Raw genomic sequence first — 19,811 nt, 5'->3', positions numbered from 1 at the left:
CAGGGACCTCACACGCCTAACACAGAATGTTCTGAAGACCTGCAGTGGGTCGTAGTGTGCCTCTCCTCACACCGAGATGGATTTTGACTTCTCACTTTTCTCTCAAGCAAGAACTCGGTTCCAGAAGGACTTCTCTGTATGCTAATATTCCAGCAGAAACCTAAACCAAGCCTTATAATCTTTGTGACTTTAACATTTCTAGATAGTCTATAAAGCTAATGAGTAAGTTACTGTCTTTTTTTCTTATTTCTTCCTATGTTTCTTATGAGAAAACCAAGGGACAGTGACTTACTGATTTCAAATGGGTTGTGTCATAGCCATCCTGCCTTTTATTATTTTTTTTAATAAATATTTTATTTGAAAGAGAGAGGCAAAGGGAGGAGCAGGGAGCCTGATGTGGGGCTCCATCCCAAGACCCTGGGATCATGACCAGAGCTGAAGGTAGATGCTTCACCCACTGAGCCACCCAGGCACTCCTGCCCTTTATTCTTTAATTAATCAGTAGGCAATTGATAGAGTTATCATATATACGTGTGTATATGCATGCCCTCATTATTTTGATTTACCTAGTTAATTATGAACTTGTGTGAAGTCCAGTTTTCTGTAGATGAATTTATAGGCGTTATGGCGGCTAATGCCCTGTCTACATGATTTATAAAGTCAGTAACACAAAACAGGTATCCTATGAGTATAAGGAACTGAACATCCGTAGTCCAAGGGTGTGTTATGTTGTCCTGGATGACTGTTATCTCCTATAAACTAATTATGAAACAGTCACATAAATTGCCATAGGCACGAATATGTCACTTAGCTTCTCTATGCCTCCAAAAGACCAAGCTGTGTTTTCAGTTCAGACCTCACTTTTGTTGGGGCCACATTTTCGGTGAAACATGGTTCCCTTGATTTAATATAAGCCATTAACAGTCAGTGGGAAGCCCAGGGCAGAGTTTGGGTGGAGTGTGTTTTGTTTTGTTTTAATTCGATTAGCCAACATATAGTACAACATTAGTTTCAGATGTGTGGACTGCATTTTAAATTCTGGATTGGATCCAAAACATCAAATCCCCATCTAGGTGCCACAGACCGTTTTTCCTAATGTGTTCAGGCCACCTGGACCACAGCTGAAGCCTCTCCTTTGATTTAGGCTTGGGCTGGTGACCAAGTTGTACATCCTGAATCCCAAAGCCATGAGTGTCATAGAGCTTTATGGCATCCTGGACCCCACTACCCGAGACTGGACCGACGGGGTGCTGTCAAACATCTTCAGGGAGATCAATAGGCCAACGGATAAGAAGGAGCGCAAGTGAGTACCTTTGTGAGTAGGAGAGAGTCTGCGTTAGCTCATGTTAATTATCTCAATGTTGTGGATAAAAAAAGACAATGTACAGCGTTGTAGGTTCAAGCATGGATGTCCACAGACTTAGAGCCAGATGTCGAGGGCTCTGTTCACAAATTGCCTGGTGGGATCTTAGTTCTCTATGTGTTCCCTCTGTATCCTTGACTGGGAGGATGCTCTCCCCTCTGTAAGGGTACCTGTCATTGGAGAAGGGCCCACCTGCGTGATCCAAGATGCTGTCATCTTGAGATCCTTAATTACATCAGCAAAGGCCACCCCTCCCCCACAAATCAGGTCCCATAACTAGTTCTGAGGGACCTATCTTTTGGGGGCCACCATTCAACCCATTGCTCATGGGTATACGAAATACTTTTCTTTTCCCTTAAACTTACCATGAGAAAAGTCGATGTCCAAACCAGTGGTAGCTAGCCATTGATATTCAGTCTCAGTTTTAATGAAAGAATGGTACCATCTGTCTCCGTGAACAGCTGCTACTGTGCTACCGCAGACCATTCCACGCGGGAATGTAGGTCTGTGCTGTCGGCTCTCCAGGCTGCAAGAGAAGCAAGACATCCAGACTTTTGTGTGATGTTTCTTTATCCTTAAATGTTGCTGACTCAGTTTTTATAAGAGATTATTTACTGGAGGGGGAGAGAGAGAGCATGAGTGGAGGGGCAGAAGGAGAGAATCTCCAAGCATATTCCCCACTGATAGCTGAGTGTGAAGTGGGACCTGAGCTCAGGACCCACAAGACCATGACCTGAGCAGAAACCAAGAGTTGGATGCTCAACCAAACAAGCCACGCAGGGACTCAAACTCAGTTTTTATGTTGGCTCTTTTTTTTCTCCCCATTTGATTTTATGGGTCAAACCTTGGGACCAAGTTGGGTGCTCTGTCACAGGTCATGGTGTCAAAACCCTGGGAAAAAAAAACATCAGCATGAATGGGGAGTTTCCATGTGAAAGCTTGTCTTGCTTTTCTTTGCTGCAGGTATATTTTATTTGATGGTGATGTGGATGCTCTGTGGGTGGAAAACATGAATTCTGTGATGGATGACAACAAGCTGTTGACCTTGGCCAATGGTGAGCGCATTCGGCTTCAAGCACACTGTGCTCTGCTCTTTGAGGCAAGTTGTGATGAAAACAAATTTTTAATATGTTTTTCTTTTAGTTAAAAGTCTAGTTGTTCATTAAATTGGTAATAAATATAGGTGACTAAAGAAAACCCACACAGCGCAGAAGAGTCTTTATGATGAGTACAACTCTGTACTCTCCCTACTCCTCTTATCCCTCTTTATTGAACCCCAGAGGTAACTAGTTTTCACTTTTGTGTTATTTCATCTGGTCATTATCCAAGTGTCTGTAAATAACACACTTCACATGCTCTTCCTTCCTTTATTAAGTTAACAGAGTATCTGTGCTATGACTGCTATGAAAGTGAGAGTTCATCTCTCATACCACTAGCTCACTCCCCTCCTCGGAATACTACATCGCTAAATCTATTGAATCAGTAAACAGTATTTGCATTATTATGAATATGGAAATATTTACTGTAGTGCCATATAGTGTACTGTTATTATGTTCTCTCTTTTAGAGCCTTTTATTTTTTTGGCGTGGAGTTTGTAGTTGCCTTGTTTTTTCTCTCACACTATTTGCCTTTAACTTTTCATTTGTTTTTCTCAAACTTTGGATCCTATCTTTTGAACCTTTGAAGCAGTGGCCCTGAAACGTGCTTTCACTTTGGCTTACTGTCAATGCTGATTTTAACTTGGCCTGTCAAATTTGCTGATGCCTGGGTGTTTGTGCATATTTTTCTTATTGGTTGACTGAACTGTGTCTTTTCATAGAGACGTGTGTTAATATTGCTGGTTTAGATGCATGCATATTGAATTTTATACTATGCAATCTCAACTATGTTTTTAAAAAATGAAGAAAAATGAGTGAGAGGTGAACACTCCAAAACAATGTTTGTTGCTTGGTGTTGGGATTTTGGATAACTTATTTTCTTCTCTATAGTTTTCTATTTTTGTCAGGTAGTCGAAAGTGTATTAATTTTCATATTAATTTATAGTAAAAGAAAACTTAAAAAGGCGCTACATCAGAATGTATAATCTTCCCAAGATAAACTTCAGGGTTCAATTAGAAGCCTTGTGAAAGCTATGTTAATCTTGGTATGACTGGGTTTTACGCAGCTGATAAAACTTTGCACAAAGCAAAGGCTTTTAAATATGCAGTCTGGTTGTTTATAGCTGCAAACGTGACTGATTTTCTTTATTTCTCCAGGTTGGAGATTTACAGTATGCCTCTCCTGCAACTGTGTCTCGATGTGGAATGGTTTATGTGGATCCTAAAAACTTAAAATATCAACCATTCTGGAAAAAATGGGTTAATGAAATACAAAACAAGGTGGAAATTCTTTCTAAAATGAACTTAAAAGTTTTTAGTACTATTGACTAGTAGGATAAACATAATCCAGAGGGATGTTAGTTGTGAAAGCCATGACCTTGACCTTGAGCTTAAGCACTTAATGTTATCAATAAATTGGATATAAACATGAAAGATACACTTAGGAGGTTTCCAGATAATTCCATAGCTAGTGGGATAGGTAATGATTTTGATAGTCTAGAACAGGGGTTGACAATTTTTTCTGTAAACGGGTAGAGAGTAAATATTTTAAGGTCTGTGGGCCATATGGGTTCTTTTCCAGCTACTCAACAATGCCATTGTGGCATGAAAGCAGCCGCCATATGTGAATGGGCATATCTATGTACCAATAAAACTTTATTTACAGAAAGAGGTGGCAGGCCAGATTTGGCTTGTGGGTTGTAGTTGGAAATCCTGGTCCAGCGAGGTCCACCTATTGAGAGACTTATCTCTAGAAGGGCCCAGCTTTTGCTTACTTGGGTGAATGCAGTGTGTGAAGGACCTAGCTTGTCAGGTAATAAAGTTCTGATAGTTTTAGTTCACTTCAAATCCTGTCATGTGTCACGTGGCTGCTAAAATGTGTATTGTTGTAACAAAAGCCTTCGTTAGATAGTGCAGAGTGGGCACCTGGGGGGCTCAGTCGGTTAAGCGTCTGTCTTGGTCTCAGGTCATGATCCCGAGGTCCTGGGATCAAGGCCCGCATTGTGCTCCCTGTGCCACAGGGAGTCGGACTTTACCTCTGTCTCTCCTCCTGCTTGTGTTCTTGCTTTTTCTCTCTCTCAAATAAATAAAATCTTAAAAAAAAAAAAAAATTCAGGGCACCTGGGTGGCTCAGTTGGTTAAGCAACTACCTTCAGCTCAGGTCCTGGGATGGAGTCCCGCATTGGGTTCTCTGCTCAGCGGGGAGTCTGCTTCTCCCTCTGACCTGTCTCCCCTCATGCTCTTCCTCTCTCTCTCAAATAAATAAATAAAATCTTTGGGGGGGGGGAAATGGTTCAGAGACAGGTGTGACAGTCATGTGAAGGTTGTGAGGCCCACATACATGTGACCTTTTGACCACACCCAGGACACTTACCATATTTTCAAAGTGACGTAAGGCATATCACTAGGACGGCCATTAGGCTGATGGCGAATTGGAAGCCAGGGCATAATTATCCCAGAGAAGAGAAGACCAGGGAGATCATGACAGGACCATGGGAGGTACTGTTGTAAGGGAGAGAGGTCTGTCTAAGGGCCCATGCAGTCTCTGGCCATCCTTCATGCCTTGATTGGGTGAGGGGCCTTCCACTGCTCCACACTCTTTGCAAGATGACTGTGGCCATGTAACTTGAACTTGAAGATAATCAGCCCCATTTCTTTCCAATGGGATCCGCCATCTTCCCTCCCTCCCCATGGTGGGCTAGCCTCTACAGCAGTGAAATGAAATGCTCCATTTCATTTCATTGCGCCGTAGAGGACGGGCCCCTCTATAGATAGAAGGCGCGATTAACAGGGTTCACTCACCTGCCAAATTTATCGTTCATCAGAAGACCTTTCCCCCGCCTCTTTTGCCAAGATAAGCTTTCCACTAGCTTCCATTTAAATAAAGGAACCCTTGAAGATGCATTGGAATTCTACCCTTTTCCAGGTAGAGCTCGGTCATTTAGAGAGTCTCTTTGAGAAGTACGTGCCTTATCTCATCGATGTGATAGTGGAAGGGGTAGTGGATGGAAGACAGGGAGAGAAGCTGAAGACCATAATCCCTCAGACAGACCTCAATATGGTAAGAAACAGTCTCTGTTAGCAAGGAGGGATTCTTCCCTAAAGGTGAACCCAGAGTCCAAGGGAGGGAGAGATGCCAGAGGGGCAATCTGTCATGTTGCAGGTTGCTGACAAGGAAGACCCGGCACTTCCTTCTGGGACCCTGTGCAAGACAAGATGCCTGGGTCCACCTGGTTGAACCAATATGGTGGGTCATATGTTCCCATCACTCTGGCACCTGGGATCCCAGGATTAAGGAGCAGCACTGACCCTGGAGTAGGGGAGTGGTGTGTATGGGCTGATCGTGGATTTTCCTGTGTACTAGGTAACGCAGTTAGCCAGGATGCTGGACACCTTACTCGAAGGAGAGATAGAGGACCCTGACCTCCTGGAGTGCTACTTCTTAGAGGCCCTGTACTGTTCTCTGGGAGCGTCTCTGCTCGAGGATGGAAGGCTTAAATTCGACGAATGTGTCAAACGCCTTGCTTCTTTGCCTTCTGTGGATAAGGAAGGGGAATGGGCCAATCCTGGGGAACTGCCAAGTAAGAACCAAGTGCAACCTGTTTTCCTGCTCAGAATGCTTTGGGGGAGGTTTTCAGAGGAAGTGACCTCACTTTTCCCCGTGTTGGCCTGTGTGGATTTTGCAGCTCGTTTGCTTCTGTAGACAAACCTGCGATGGTCAGAGCCCCTGGGGGACCCTCTAAAGTTTGATGCGTGAGCTACCATAGCCAGAGCCCCAGTGGCTTTTCTTGTTGAGTTTGATTGACTCCGCCCCGCGCCCCCCCACCCCCCGCCGCCCACCGCGAGGTTAGGCACTTGCTTCCTTTCCTCTGTTTAAATTTTTAAAACTTTCACACTTTGCAGGACTTTGAGTTTCTTCTCCTTTGGACTTACCTATTTATTATTATTTTTAAACTCACCTTTCTAAATTGGCACAGCTTAACTCAACTGCTGTCTTCCTGAGTATTTGCACAGAAGGAGATCAAGTGCAGATCTGTGGGTGATTCTTAGGAGACCATCCTATTAAGGGTTTAAGTTTGTGTGTGGAAAAAAACGTGCATGCTCCAAGAACTGTTATCTGGTGAAAACATGACTTTCTCAAGAACTATACATAACACTAGGGCCCATCTTTGTCTATTTCTTCATGATATTGGAATATGACTCGGCCTGTAGACATCCTTCTAAGTTGTCATCTATCCTCATCACCTGGGCTGTTCTTTTGAGAACGTAAAGTGAAATGGCCTTGGGTCTTTTTCATGGGGTGCACTGAGCAGATCAGAGATGTTTTTCAAGTCCTGCTCTGGGGTGGGGGCCAGTTTGCTGTTACTTTCTCCGCTCGGCAAGCCTCCTATGGGTGAGTGCTTCCCAACTGTGCACACCATGCTGGCTTTATGTCCTGTGGTCAGCGACCCCCTCGCTCAGGGCCCCTCGTGGGCTCTTATTTTGGGAACCTAGTGGCCACGTGGACGTTTCGCTTCCAGAAGCCTTTTGCACTCCACCCCGGCAACGGGCTCCCTGACCTCCCACTAGCTGTTAATATCAGCCTCCATGACTTGGGCCATACCTGCTGGCCCGGGCCTCGTGGGGACTGCCACCGGCCTCTCTTCTGGTCCCCTCTGTAGCCCAGCCCTGTGCTCCCTGCTTTCCTCTCCCCTTCCTTTGCTGTTGGCTTATCACTCACCCTCTCTTGGCCCAACCCCTGGTCCCCTTGCCCTGTTGTCCTTTCTTAAATCTCTGTGAGGAGCCCCGAGTCTGTCTTCTGTCCCCCTCCAGGGCTGAGTCACACTGAGAAAACCACAGCTTCAGATGGCTGCCTTGTAGCTGGAGCGTCGACCTTGAACTCTCCCGTCCACAGTGGCAGTGTCCCTGTCTTCTCCCCAGACCTTCACCTGATCCCCGCCCGTTGCTCTGCTGAAGATGGTTCTTCTCTCTTCCACCGGAAAAACAGAAGGCATCAGATAGGGTTTTCCTGCCCCCAGACTTGTTCCGGCCCGCTCCTCGGCTCCCTGCTTGGGCAGGAGGCAGCCCGGGCCACAGAAGATGCCCTGTTCTTTGGGTCCTGCCCGCCCGCCGCTCAGGGGCCCCCTTCCTTGCTGGGGTCCTCTCGCGCTGCCTTCCCCATCTCTCCCCTGCTGACCCCATCCTGCTCTCAGGTGACACCTTCCTAATCCCGTCTCCTTCTAGAGATGCTCCCCGCCTCTTTACTCTGAAGGCCATGTGTCCTTGAAAGGCTGGACCACCACCTAGCCCCACAGCCGGAAGGTGCCTCCAGCGAGCTCGTCCCTTGTCTTCTCCACCGGAGCCCATGCGGCTTCTTGACCTCACTGTCCTGACCTTGCCCCCAGCGTTGGGGGGCGGCAGACCACGCCCCGCTCTCTTGAAATGTTCTCCCCCTGCCTTGCTGGCCACTTCTGCCCCGTGTCTTTCCTCCGCCCCTTCCTCACATAGGGCTTCAGTCCTCCAGCCTCCTTTTGGGCTTCATGTCCTCGAGGAGCGCTGGCCGTGGGCCCACAGCTTCTGACTGCCTGTCTCTTTCCCTTCTGCACCGTCTCCTGGATCCCTAGCTCGGTTCTACTGAAATCTGTCTGTCTGTCTGTCTATCGTCATCATCATCCTCTATCAATCACCTGTCTGTCTGCCTTGCACACTGGTGACCTGGACACTCTGTCTCCCCCAACCTGTCATTTCTGTCATGCCCCCACCCCCGCCACGTCTCGCGAGCTGCTCCTGTCACCTCTACCCCGGGCGAGGCAGGAGCCTCATGAGCAGGTCTCCCCATCTCTCCTGACCTCTTCCAGATCTGTTTTCCTCTATAGCCGTGCTGGTCATTGCACATGCAGATCTGACTCCGTCTCCCCTTGGAGGTTAATGTCAGTGGCTCCCCAGCACCTACAGGATGGACAACCAGTGCCCGAAGTGGTCAGTCGGGTTCTTCACACAACAGTCCTACAGCCCTTGTAGCTGGACCTAGTGCGCCCCCTCGGTGCACTATGCACTCCCTCCTTTCTGTTCCTACAGCCGCCTGCCACGCTCCCTTCTCCCTGTGACAGAGCCTCCCGGCGGCCCCCAGGGCTCTTAGCTCAGGACTGCCCACTTTTCGGGTCTCAGATTGGATGGCATTTCCTTTGGGAAACCTTCCTCTCAGGGCTGGCTGCAACGGTCGGCATTGCTGGGGCCTGCGGGGGAGGGGCAGTCTGTCCGGGACGAGGTGCACGAGGGAGCTTTCCCTAGAGCCAAGTTTGCAGAGCACCCTTGTGATTGGTGTTCAGGCACCAACGGGCGTGTGCTTCTCAGACCTCTCCCCTGCCCCACCCTGGTTAGATGCCCTTATGGGGTTCCCTGTGGCACCCGGGCTGGCCTGTAGCAGAACGTAGCACCACCCGCCTTCCTGGCCCACTAACACCTGTCAGCTTAGGGACCAGACCTGTCCGCCTCTCCCTCGTGTTCCGGGAGAAGGGACACAGCGCCTCTGTCCAGTGGACGGGAGTGTTCGTTGGGCGTCCTCGGCTAAGTTGCCGTCTAGGGAACAAGGAGCGTTAGTTCATCTCAAGCATGTGCCAGAGCTGGTTTCGCAGTCCCAGGTCCGGGACCGAAGTGACATCAGGCCATTGTTTACTGCAGGTCACCTCCCAACCTTGTATGACTTTCACTTTGATGCCACGCGGAAGAAATGGATTCCGTGGAGCCAATTAGTTCCTGACTATGTTCACAGCCCGGAGAGGAGATTCATCGACATCCTGGGTAAGCGAGAAGCAGACCCTGTTCTTGGGCTAACAGCATCCGTTCTCGTTCCGTGAGGCAGTGGAACAGATCCGGTGGCTTCCGTGGCCTTCCTGAGGCCCACCCGGTGTGTAGGTTCCGAGAAGCCGCAAAGAACGTGCCACGGGCTGGGCCAAGCAGGGGTCGGTTTCCGTTCCATTTCCATGTGGCTGGCCCCGGGCACCCGCAGACGACCGTGACACTCAGCTGTCCCTGGGCAGGCGGGCTGGCGGGAGGATGGGCAGCTCCGGGCCGGCCGGCTGGCCACGGGAAGGAGTGGAGGACGAGAAAAGGAGGAACGAACAAGGCAGCGTCGTGTGGAAGGTGCTGTCCCGCGGGGCTGCGCACTCTGGACGTTTCTGTCTCCGGCTGTGTTTTGAACGCGGCCCTCTGGCTGTTTAGATACCAGTGGCCGAGAGAGCGAGACATATCCATTTCCTTAGGAAGCAGGCAGACCCGTGTAGGACTGAGCTGGACCCGGTCCGTGGTTTCATTCTCTCTTTGGAGGAAGTCGTTGGTCAGGAAGCCAGACTCTGCCAAGAGGGGACTGACCTAAGCCACGGAGAAACCGAGTTTTTTTTTTTTTTTAAAGATTTTATTTATTTGACAGATCACAAACAGGCAGAGAGGCAGGCAGAGAGAGAGAGAGAAGGAAGCAGGCTCCCTGCTGAGCAGAGAGCCGGACGCGGGGCTCGATCCCAGGACCCTGAGGTCATGACCCGAACTGAAGGCAGACGCTTAACTCACTGAGCCACCCAGGCGCCCCGAAACCGAGTTTTTAATAGCCTGACTATAAAGCAGAACTGGATATTTTTTAAAAATGGGGGGCGCCTCATGGGCGGATGTCCAGCTCACCAAACCAGACCCTTAAAGTGGGTGGATTTCATGGTATGTGACTCAGATCTCCGTCAAGCTATTAAGAGTAACGGTTGGGGTAAGGAGATTGCGCCCACCCGTTTTCAAGGTCACGTCTTGGGTTCGCTGGTGGTTCTTACGGGAGGTTTGGGACTCCGAGGAGCTCTGTGTTGCTGCCTGCTCGCCCCCCACGTTCCCCGGATGCTCCCACGCCTGCCGTGTTCCTTAGTTCACACAGTGGATACAACGCGCACTACGTGGACCCTGGAGCAGATGGTCAAGATCAAGCAGCCTGTTCTTTTGGTGGGTGAATCCGGCACCTCCAAGACGGCCACGACCCAGAACTTCCTCAAAAATCTGAATGAAGAGATCAACGTAAGTCACTGTTTGTTCTCTCTCCGTGACCTACGGCTGTGTGACAGAGGACGCCGGCGCGAGCCTTATACTCGCATCTCACCGTTTCTGCGGGTCGGGAATCTGGGAGGGGCTCTTCGGGGTGGCTCGGGCTCCGGCTCCCTGCTGAGCTCACTGGGCAGCAGCTGGCTGGGGCTGTAAGTCACCCGAAGGCCTGACGGGGGCTGGAGGACCCTCTTCCAAGATGGTAGGCCTCGGTTTCCCCACCACGTGGACCTCTCCGTGGGCTTCTGGGTGATCTCTGGGCATGGTCACTGGCTTCTGCCAGAGCCGGTGTCTGAGCTGGACAGCAAACCAGATGCTGCACCGCCTTTGATGACCTAGGAAATCACCCACCTTCACGTCTGCCCCCTTCTGTGGGTCCCACGGAGACCCCCATGAATCACCTGGTAGAGCATGGGGGCCCTTACCCAGGTGAACATCACGAGGAGAGGATGAGCGGGGTCACGTAGAGGGTGGCCGTCGCATTGCTCTGCCCCGTTTTGTGGGTTTGGCCCTCCTCCAGCCCCGTGTTCAACATGGGAAGGTCTGACGTGTGTCGGTCACTGAGCTGTTGGGTGTCACGGGGGCACACCGTGGCCAGCTTGCAGTCAGCTCGTTAGGGACCCATGGTCTGTGCAGGAGGCAGACTCGAGAATGGACCCATGACCCAGGACAGTGCAGAACATGCCAGGGCACCAGACATTAGGAAGGGGCGGGGGCATCCGTTCTCTTTTCTGTACTCAGAATTGCCCTACATGGGCCTCTGGCTCATCATTTCCACTGTCCTGGCTTCAGTCTTTAGGGTTTTAATACTTGAGGAAAGGCTCTATCTCCTCCAAGAAGCTGCCTGTGGGTTTCAGGATACCCCGTTCATATGCACTTGCCCCACATCCACTCAGGGACTCAGTGCTAGGTTTTTGTTCATATCCAGTCATCATTTCAGTTTCCAATTCCTTTCTTGGCCTTCTGGAACCTCCAAGGGGAGCAAAGTTTCCCGTAACTTTCCTCCCTGTTCCTCTTACTTTGGCTTATTCCTGCGAAACCAGGAGCCTCCCTGGGGCAGGGAGTGGCCAGCTGGGCTTCTGCAATGGGCATCATGGGAGCCGTATGGGCCGGACTGGGCCAGCCTGCCTGTGAGCGCTCGAGCCCACTCACCCACTGGCGCACAAAAACTGGGTTTATTTAGCTCTCAGAATGTCATCGTGGAGGGCACAGACAGGAGGTTTCCAGCCAGAGGGAACTGCCTGCTTGGGGCGTCAGATCAACGACGGTGACATTAACACCCCCGTCATGACACCCTTTCCCTGCAACTCAGCAGCCAATGCTTCTTGGCCCAGCAGGCACATCTGAGCACACCTGCTACATCGAGAGGCACGTTCACCTTTGACATGTTCATGTCCTGTGCACCTGCACCTGTGGGCCCTTTGGAGGGCAGTGTGGTCTGCGGCAGTGGTGCTTAAAGGGTGGTTCCTCGGGCAGGAGTATTGCCTGAAAACTTGCTTACACTGTCTTAGACCTATGGGATCGGGAACTGAGGATGGGGGCCTTGGAGGTGCGTGGCACAAAGCTGTCCAGGTGTCTCGGGGGCATGATTAGGTTTGAGAACCGCTGACCAATGAACTCTCACTCACTGCTCTAAGAAGCACAGTGAGAGGTCCTGGGCACTTCCCGTGCGTGAGGCTGTGCTGTCCACACAGGGACCTAGGAGTCTCCCTCCCCTTTCTTTCAGGTGTTGGTGTCAAAGATGCTCTCCTGGACCTTTTCACTTAGGTGCAGCAGACACGATAGTCACTTATGGTTGACATCCATCCATCCATCCATCCATCCATCCATCCATCCACACATCCATCCATCTATCAGTTCCTTTGATCCATCCATCCCTCCACATACCTGTCCACACATCCTTCCATCCATTCGTTTCATCCATCCACACATCCATCCATTCACCCCACACATCCATCCATCTAACCTTGTCATATCGTAAACACCTTTGCGGATTTCGTCTCCTGTGATTAAATCACCCTATGAAGTAGTCCAAGCAGATGTTGTTAAACTCGTCTTACAGATGAGAGAAACGAGGCTCTAAAAGGTTAAGCCTCTTTTTGGAGGTTTCCTAGCCAGAACTGGGCAGAACAAAGACCCCCCACCCTCTCCGCATTGTGCCCAAGTCCCACAAGCAGCAACTCACTATCACCTGCCAAAGGGAAAGAATGGAGGACAGACAGACACACGTTGGGTTATAAAAAAAAGTTCAGATACCAGTGGATTTGCAAAATTGATGGTAGCTCACCATCTAGCATTTCCTGCTGGTACGGTGAAGAAACGACCACTTCTGGAATGATCCTTCTCTGTTGCAGATTGTGTTAATGGTCAGCTTCTCTTCCCGCACCACATCGATGGATATCCAGAGAAATTTGGAAGCAAATGTGGAAAAACGAACCAAAGACACGTATGGCCCACCCATGGGAAAACGACTCCTGGTGTTCATGGACGATATGAATATGCCAAAGGTAGCGTTAGGTTGGGGAGCAGGGAGCGGTGGCCAAGACTGTGTGCTTAAGTTTGTGTTGTTGTGTATGGGTACGGAGTCTATGAGTGTGAGAACACGTCTTCGTTCTACAGCTCCCCTGCAGGGTGCCGGTTCTGGGGAGACAGCTTAGGGGACAATGTTGCTGGAATGTTCTTCTTACTCAGAGGGACTTGTCCCTACTGAGGCCTTCTTTGCTTTCTTGAAGGAGTAAAGCAGGCAGCAGGCAGCCTCCAAACTCTTTACACCGTATGTTTGAGTAAGTGATTTCCCAATGAGCTTAGATGATAATATTGTTCTCAGTCCCATATACTTGGGAAGCATAGGGCAGACACTTCCCAAGGACTTCTCTGGATTTACCAAGGAAGGGAAACATTGGCATGAGGAGTGTGTATCTGGGGCCAGAGCCTGAGAGGTGTAAAGTTTTCTTAGTACTGAAATTTAGTTCATGTAATTCCTGCAGAACCATGTTTTTTCCTCTGAAAATCTATCTTCCACATAGGCTATGTGCAGAGCCAGTATTCATCCATCCATCCATCCATCCATCCATCCATCCATCTATCCACGCACACACACTTATGCATCAATTTGTGCATCTGTTCATCCATCCATGCACACACCCACACACCCTACCCCTTATTGATCGATCGATCGATCCATCCATCCATCCATCTGTACGTCAGTTCCTTCCATCCCTCCATCCATCCATTCTTTCCATCCATCCATTCGTTCGTCCATCCATCCATCTGTTCCTTCCATCCATCCATCCATCCATCCATTCATCCATCCATCCATTCATCTATCCATTCCTTCCATCCATCATCCATCCATACATCCGTCACACATCCATCCACCCCACACATCCATCCATCCATCCATCTATCCGTCCATTCCTTCCATCCCTCCATCCATCCCTCTGTTCATCCATCCATCTACCCATCTGTTCCTTCCAACCCTCCCTCCCTCCATCCATCCATCTGTCCATCTGTTCCTTCCATCCATCCACATCTGTCCACACATCCAACCACCCACACATCCATCCATCTGTCCATCCATCCTTCCGTCCATTCCTTCCACTCCTCCATCCATCCATCCATCCATCCAACCATACATCCATCTCTTTATCCATTCATCTATCCACACCCTCATCCATCTGTGCATCTGTTCATCCATCTGTGCACGCACCCACACCCCCTTTTATCCATCCATGCATCCATCCAATTAACATATGTTTCTTGAGTACCTCTTACGGGTCCAGTACTATGCAGTGATGAACGAAACATAAGCAGTCCCTGCTCTCATGGAGCTTATGAGAGATTTAAAAAAAATTACAAATTAGATGACCAGCAAAGGCATCCCTGAGTTCCACTTCATGATACTACCACTATCTCTTTTCTTTAAAAACTCAATCAAGGTGGATGAATATGGCACACAGCAGCCAATCGCCTTGCTGAAACTGCTGTTGGAAAGAGGCTTCTTATATGACCGTGGGAAGGAACTGAACTGTAAAAGCATTCGGGACCTTGGCTTTATCGCTGCGATGGGAGAAGCTGGAGGAGGCCGCAATGAAGTTGATCCGAGATTTATTTCGCTGTTCAGTGTCTTCAATGTACCATTTCCTTCAGAGGAGTCTTTGCATTTAATTTATTCCTCCATTCTGAAAGGGCATACTTCGGTAACTTGCTTTTAATTTGCCATCTACACTGGAGTGCCTTGTGTTGAGGAGAAGTGTATGCACGGTTGACTTAGGCATTAGGCACAGCAGGCACAAGGCCCAGGGGCCTTTTTTGGGGGTGGTGGTGGTGCATGAAATGTTTTGATTTATTTCAAAACCAGAAGAAAAAAATGAATATAGTCTAGCTTGGATTATATTCATCTTTATACCAGTGCATTCATAAAAGATAAAGGCATGTATTTTCGTGGAGGAAGAGGCCCAGAGGGCAAGAGTGTCTTGGGCCCACAGAAGTCATGATGAGGCCCTGAGTTACATGTTTCACATGGAATTGCAGCAGGGACTCAACTAGGGAACCAGGCCCTGGTGTCAGACCCCATTCTGCTCCCTGGGCAAGTTCCTTGAGCTCTCCTAGACCTGGTTCTCATCTGGAACAGGAATGATGATGGTATCCATATTACTGGGTTTCCGGGAAAGTGTAAGGAAAAAATGCATATGAAATGTGTGGTACAATGTCTAACACATACTCATTAGACACTAGTTACCGCTCTCATGATGATGATTTAACTTGGCCGCCTCCCCTGCAAAATGGAACCCATTCATTTAAATGACGATCTTCTGATCCTGGTGTTTCCGTCCTATAGTGAAGTTTGTGCACACAGAATCTTTAGGAGGCAGGAAACGTAAAGGCGTGAAATGGTGAGGTATGATCAGTAGGAACTGTGGACCCCTGGCATGTTCATGCCCTACCTTAAGCTATTCACTTTCACGATTCTGAGTTATACGCTAGTCAAATCAAATGCAAACTGAGTGCTGGTTTGGGTTTTGGTTTCACATCATGTCAACTTCTCAGTGAATATGAAAATCTAGGGGGGAGAGAAAGCAAATCAGATGATAAGTTTCTTTGACCTTTTAATTTTCTTTTCTCTCTCTCTTTTTTTTAAGAGAGAGAGCATGAGAGAAGAATGAGTTGGGGTGGGAGGGGCAAAGCGGGGAGAGAGAGAATCTTAAGCAGGCTCCATGCTCAGTGCAGAGCCTGATGTAGGGCTCAGTTTCACAACCCTGAGATCATGACCTGAGCCAAGGATCAAGAGTCAGACGCTCAGCCAACTGGGCCACACAGGCACCCTTATTTATCTCCTCTTAAAAAATTATGTAAAATTCACATGGTGCAAGATTAGTTATTTTCACCATTTTGGAGGACACAGTTTATTCGCGTTGAGTACGTTCACAATGTTGTACAACCATCACCACTTCCTAATTCCAGAATATTTTTGTCACCCCAAAGCAGTCATGCCATCCCATCCTTCAGCCCCCAGCAATCGCTAATCTGCATTCTGTGCTCTGTGGATTTCCCTCTTCTAGACATTTCATATAGATGGAATCATATGCTACGTGGTCTTCGGTGACTGGCTTCTTCCATTAACCTCACGTTTTCAAGGTTCTTCCTGTGGTGGCGTGTGTGTCGGTACATTCCTCCTTGATATGGCCAGATAATACGCCGCTGTATGGATAGACCATGTGGCTTGTCCATTCATCCATTGATAGACTCTTGGGGGGGGCCTTTTCATTTTTCAGGTGTTCCATGAAAGCATCAGGGCTGTGAGCGACAAGCTGACTTTCTGCACATTGGCGCTTTCCAAAGCCATTGTCCAGGACCTGCCTCCCACCCCATCCAAGTTCCATTACATCTTTAATCTTCGGGATCTCTCGCGAGTTTTTAACGGTCTTGTCCTCACGAATCCAGAGCGGTGAGTTTCTTTTGTCTCACTAAGATGTGGCCCATTGGTACGATGATGCTTTTTCTTACTCTTTTAAGACAGAGGACTTGTCCATGAACTTGATGAATCAATGTATGACTTATTCACCCAATGTCTTTTTGGTTATGTTAAATGGAGAGTTAAATATGTGGTTAAGGCCTGAAGACTTCCAAGCCCTTGACCTAAAGACAGGTGGAGCCAAGAAAGGCAGAGGAGTGGACCGTGAACAGGTGGATTTAGCCCCTTGGTGGGATTGCTCTACTGATCATTTGTTCCTCGTTCTAAAGTTGCATTTTGCTCAGGAATGAATTGTTGGCGGTTGCTGATTGGTGCCATCATGTGTGTCTTTGGGAGAAGTAAGCACAGAGGATAGAAAGGGTTTAAGTCTGAGTACAGAAATTTTCTTGTTAAGGCTAGACTTACATGTTTATATTAATGTATACTTTTGCGCATTTGCAAGCATAGTCCTAATTTTGTGGATTCCCATTAAGTCCACAAAATTTGGAAAAGGGAGTTGAGGGCTTTCCATGAGCCCAAACTTATTCTCAGGTACCCTTGAAGGGTTTGGAATGATAGTTCAGGAGAAGACAGCTCCAGGTATGTAGGGGGAAGTGAAGGCTCTTTGTCAGAAACCAGAGAAAGTTCGGGAACTGAGGCCAGATGGAGCTGGTTCTTAAAAAAAAAAAAAAAGAAGCTGCCAGTGGCCTTGATGCTGATTTTAAACTCATGCATTCCAGCAAGTAGGAGCATATCAGGTACCTGTTTTATGTCACTTGTCATTTACAGCTAATGTTCTTTTTCTTCCCGACTGGAGGATAAATTGTAGATGGTGATTTTATGGTCTTTACACTTAATTTGTTCACTTCCATTAAATTTCATTAATGGGAGACCGGGGAGGAAAAGGACTATAGAAATGTCCTTTTCTGCGACCCGTGTATCCCTCTGGAAATAGTAGCATTTAATGCCTTTCTCTTTCTAGACGACTTCGTGACTGACTTTGCCCCTCCTGTCACATAGGTTCCAGACAGTGACTCAGATGGTGAGAGTCTGGAGAAACGAGTGTCTGAGGGTCTTCCACGATCGGTTAATCAATGAAACAGACAAACAGCTGGTCAGTACCTCAAAATACACCAGTTAATTCAAAACCCTAACCACAAAATTCTTCTCTAGGTGAAATGAACAGTATAGGAAACTTCCTCTCCGGCCAGTTTTTTTTTTTTTTTTTTAAGATTTTATTTATTTATTTGACAGAGAGAAATCACAAGTAGACGGAGAAGCAGGCAGAGAGAGAGAGAGGGAAGCAGGCTCCCTGTCAAGCAGAGAGCCCGATGCGAGACTCGATCCCAGGACCCTGAGATCATGACCCGAGCCGAAGGCAGCGGCTTAACCCACTGAGCCACCCAGGCGCCCCTTTTTTTTTCTTTTAAATATAGTTCGCCAACGGGTGAAAATTACAGTAACAACAAAAGTTGGCGGATGAGGGAGGGTAGATTATTACGTAGCTTGGAGCGGCTGGAAAAAATAATGACTTTGGATAATCTGAGCATATGTTCTTTTTCTGACAATGTTTTAGCCCATTTCTGTTGTTGGGTTTGGGTCCTTAAGTGGCATTCTGTCCAAAGGTGCAAGACCACATAAGAGACTTGGTTACGGAACATTTCAACGATGACCTGGAGGTGGTGATGCGGGATCCCATCCTGTTTGGAGACTTCCGGACAGCCTTGCAGGAAGGGGAGATGCGCATTTATGAAGACATCCAGGATTACGAGGCGGCCAAGGCTTTGTTTCAGGTGCGGGTGGGGCTGACCTTCTCCGTGGGCTCACATCTCCTGGGGGGCCACTTCTCGGGGGAGCCCAGAGCTGCTCAGGAGGTAGCACTGGGAAGAACACCCATGCCTCTGTCTCAAGGTTCAGAATGCAGGCCTGTGTCCAGTCTGGTGATTATCATGTCTAGGGGTGCATGGAATGACCTGAGGAATTGTGCTAAATGCGTGGGCCCCTGGGCTCGCCCCTCTGAGAGTTTCCTTGCCTCAAGAAAGGTTCCAGGGTTCCCATGCACAGCCAGGTTTGGGAACCACTCAGCTGGCTGATAGTCATTTTCATTTTAACTCATGCCCTGAGCCCTGTAACCAGCTTTGGCTCACTGCCGGCCGATCGCAGACCAGCAGATCAAAGCCTTCACTGTCCACACTGGATTTAGTCCCCGAAACCCAAATGAATTAATTATTTCAGCCACTATAGATTATTGAAAAGAAAACCCTCTGTTTCTCATTCCTCCTGGACCAAAGGAAATAGGTCTGTCTCTTAAAATCCAGTGATCCCGTTAAAATTTTTTTTTTTTTTTTAAATTTCAGGAAATTCTCGAGGAGTATAATGAAAGCAACACCAAAATGAACTTGGTTCTCTTTGATGACGCCTTGGAGCACCTGACCCGTGTGCATCGTATCATCCGAATGGACCGCGGCCATGCCCTGCTGGTTGGGGTCGGCGGCTCTGGGAAGCAGTCTCTCTCCAGGCTGGCTGCCTTCACAGCCGGCTGCGAGGTGAACCTGCCTGCCCTCCCAGAGAGAAGTCTGTCGAATGGATTTCTAGGCATTGGTAGTACACGCAAATATGGGAATGATCTGTAAGAGGTCGTAAGATGGCGTTCTCATAGAGTGTAGAACAGGTTTTTGTTTTTCCTTGTTATTATTTTAAAGGTTTTATTTATTTGACGGACAGAGATCACAAGTAGGCAGAGAAGCAGGCAGAGAGAGAGAGGGAAGCAGGCTCCCTGCTGAGCAGAGTGCCCGATGCGGGGCTCGATCCCAGGACCCTGAGATCATGATTTGAGCCAAAGGCAGCGGCTTAACCCACTGAGCCACCCAGGCGCCCCTTGTTATTATTTTAACCGAATGTCTGAAGACTCTAACTTCTGCGTGATCTGTGGAGTGCAGACTATGTCAGATCAAACTGGAAAGTCAGACCTAGCCAGTCTTGGGGTTTGTGACGTGTACCTGTGTGGAGGACGGCTTGGCCCCAAACCTCTGTGGACCCAGCTTTCGGGTCAGCCACGTACTAGCTGGCTGCTCTATCTGCATGACCAGCCCACACAGTTCTAGGCCGTTCTTAGAATCTCTTGAAAACAAACAAGCTCAAAGCAATAGCTTTATGGAGATATAATTCACTGGCCATACTATTCGCCAGGTGCACCTAGGGCTTGTCGGTATATTCACATCCGCACACCCATCACCGGAGTCTATTTGAGGACATTTTTGTCACCCCAAAAAAGACATCCAGTGCCCCTTAGCTCTCCGTCCTTCACCCAGCCCTAAAAACACACTCATCTACTTTTTCTGTCTCT

The 19,811-nt window shown here is 48.5% G+C and overlaps 1 protein-coding gene across 3 annotated transcripts in view; it reads left to right on the top strand.

Moving 5' to 3' along the window:
• DNAH10 (dynein axonemal heavy chain 10) overlaps positions 1–19,811 on the top strand; it is a 135,693-nt gene that overhangs the window by 76,970 nt on the left and 38,912 nt on the right. For all 3 annotated transcript variants that reach the window (XM_004753085.3, XM_045073673.1, XM_013056431.2), the window contains 13 exons: positions 1,145–1,303; positions 2,327–2,462; positions 3,619–3,741; positions 5,387–5,521; positions 5,825–6,041; positions 9,121–9,240; positions 10,343–10,488; positions 12,867–13,019; positions 14,451–14,711; positions 16,287–16,459; positions 17,486–17,579; positions 18,091–18,258; positions 18,823–19,011. In XM_004753085.3, the coding sequence (XP_004753142.1) occupies positions 1,145–1,303; positions 2,327–2,462; positions 3,619–3,741; positions 5,387–5,521; positions 5,825–6,041; positions 9,121–9,240; positions 10,343–10,488; positions 12,867–13,019; positions 14,451–14,711; positions 16,287–16,459; positions 17,486–17,579; positions 18,091–18,258; positions 18,823–19,011 (2,074 nt within the window). The remainder of the gene's footprint in view (positions 1–1,144; positions 1,304–2,326; positions 2,463–3,618; positions 3,742–5,386; positions 5,522–5,824; positions 6,042–9,120; positions 9,241–10,342; positions 10,489–12,866; positions 13,020–14,450; positions 14,712–16,286; positions 16,460–17,485; positions 17,580–18,090; positions 18,259–18,822; positions 19,012–19,811) is intronic.

Source organism: Mustela putorius, unplaced genomic scaffold (assembly GCF_011764305.1).
Source record: "Mustela putorius furo isolate JIRA1106 unplaced genomic scaffold, ASM1176430v1.1 tig00537248_pilon_pilon_pilon, whole genome shotgun sequence".
NCBI lineage: Eukaryota > Metazoa > Chordata > Mammalia > Carnivora > Mustelidae > Mustela > Mustela putorius.
This window is presented reverse-complemented; position numbering and strand designations above follow the sequence as displayed.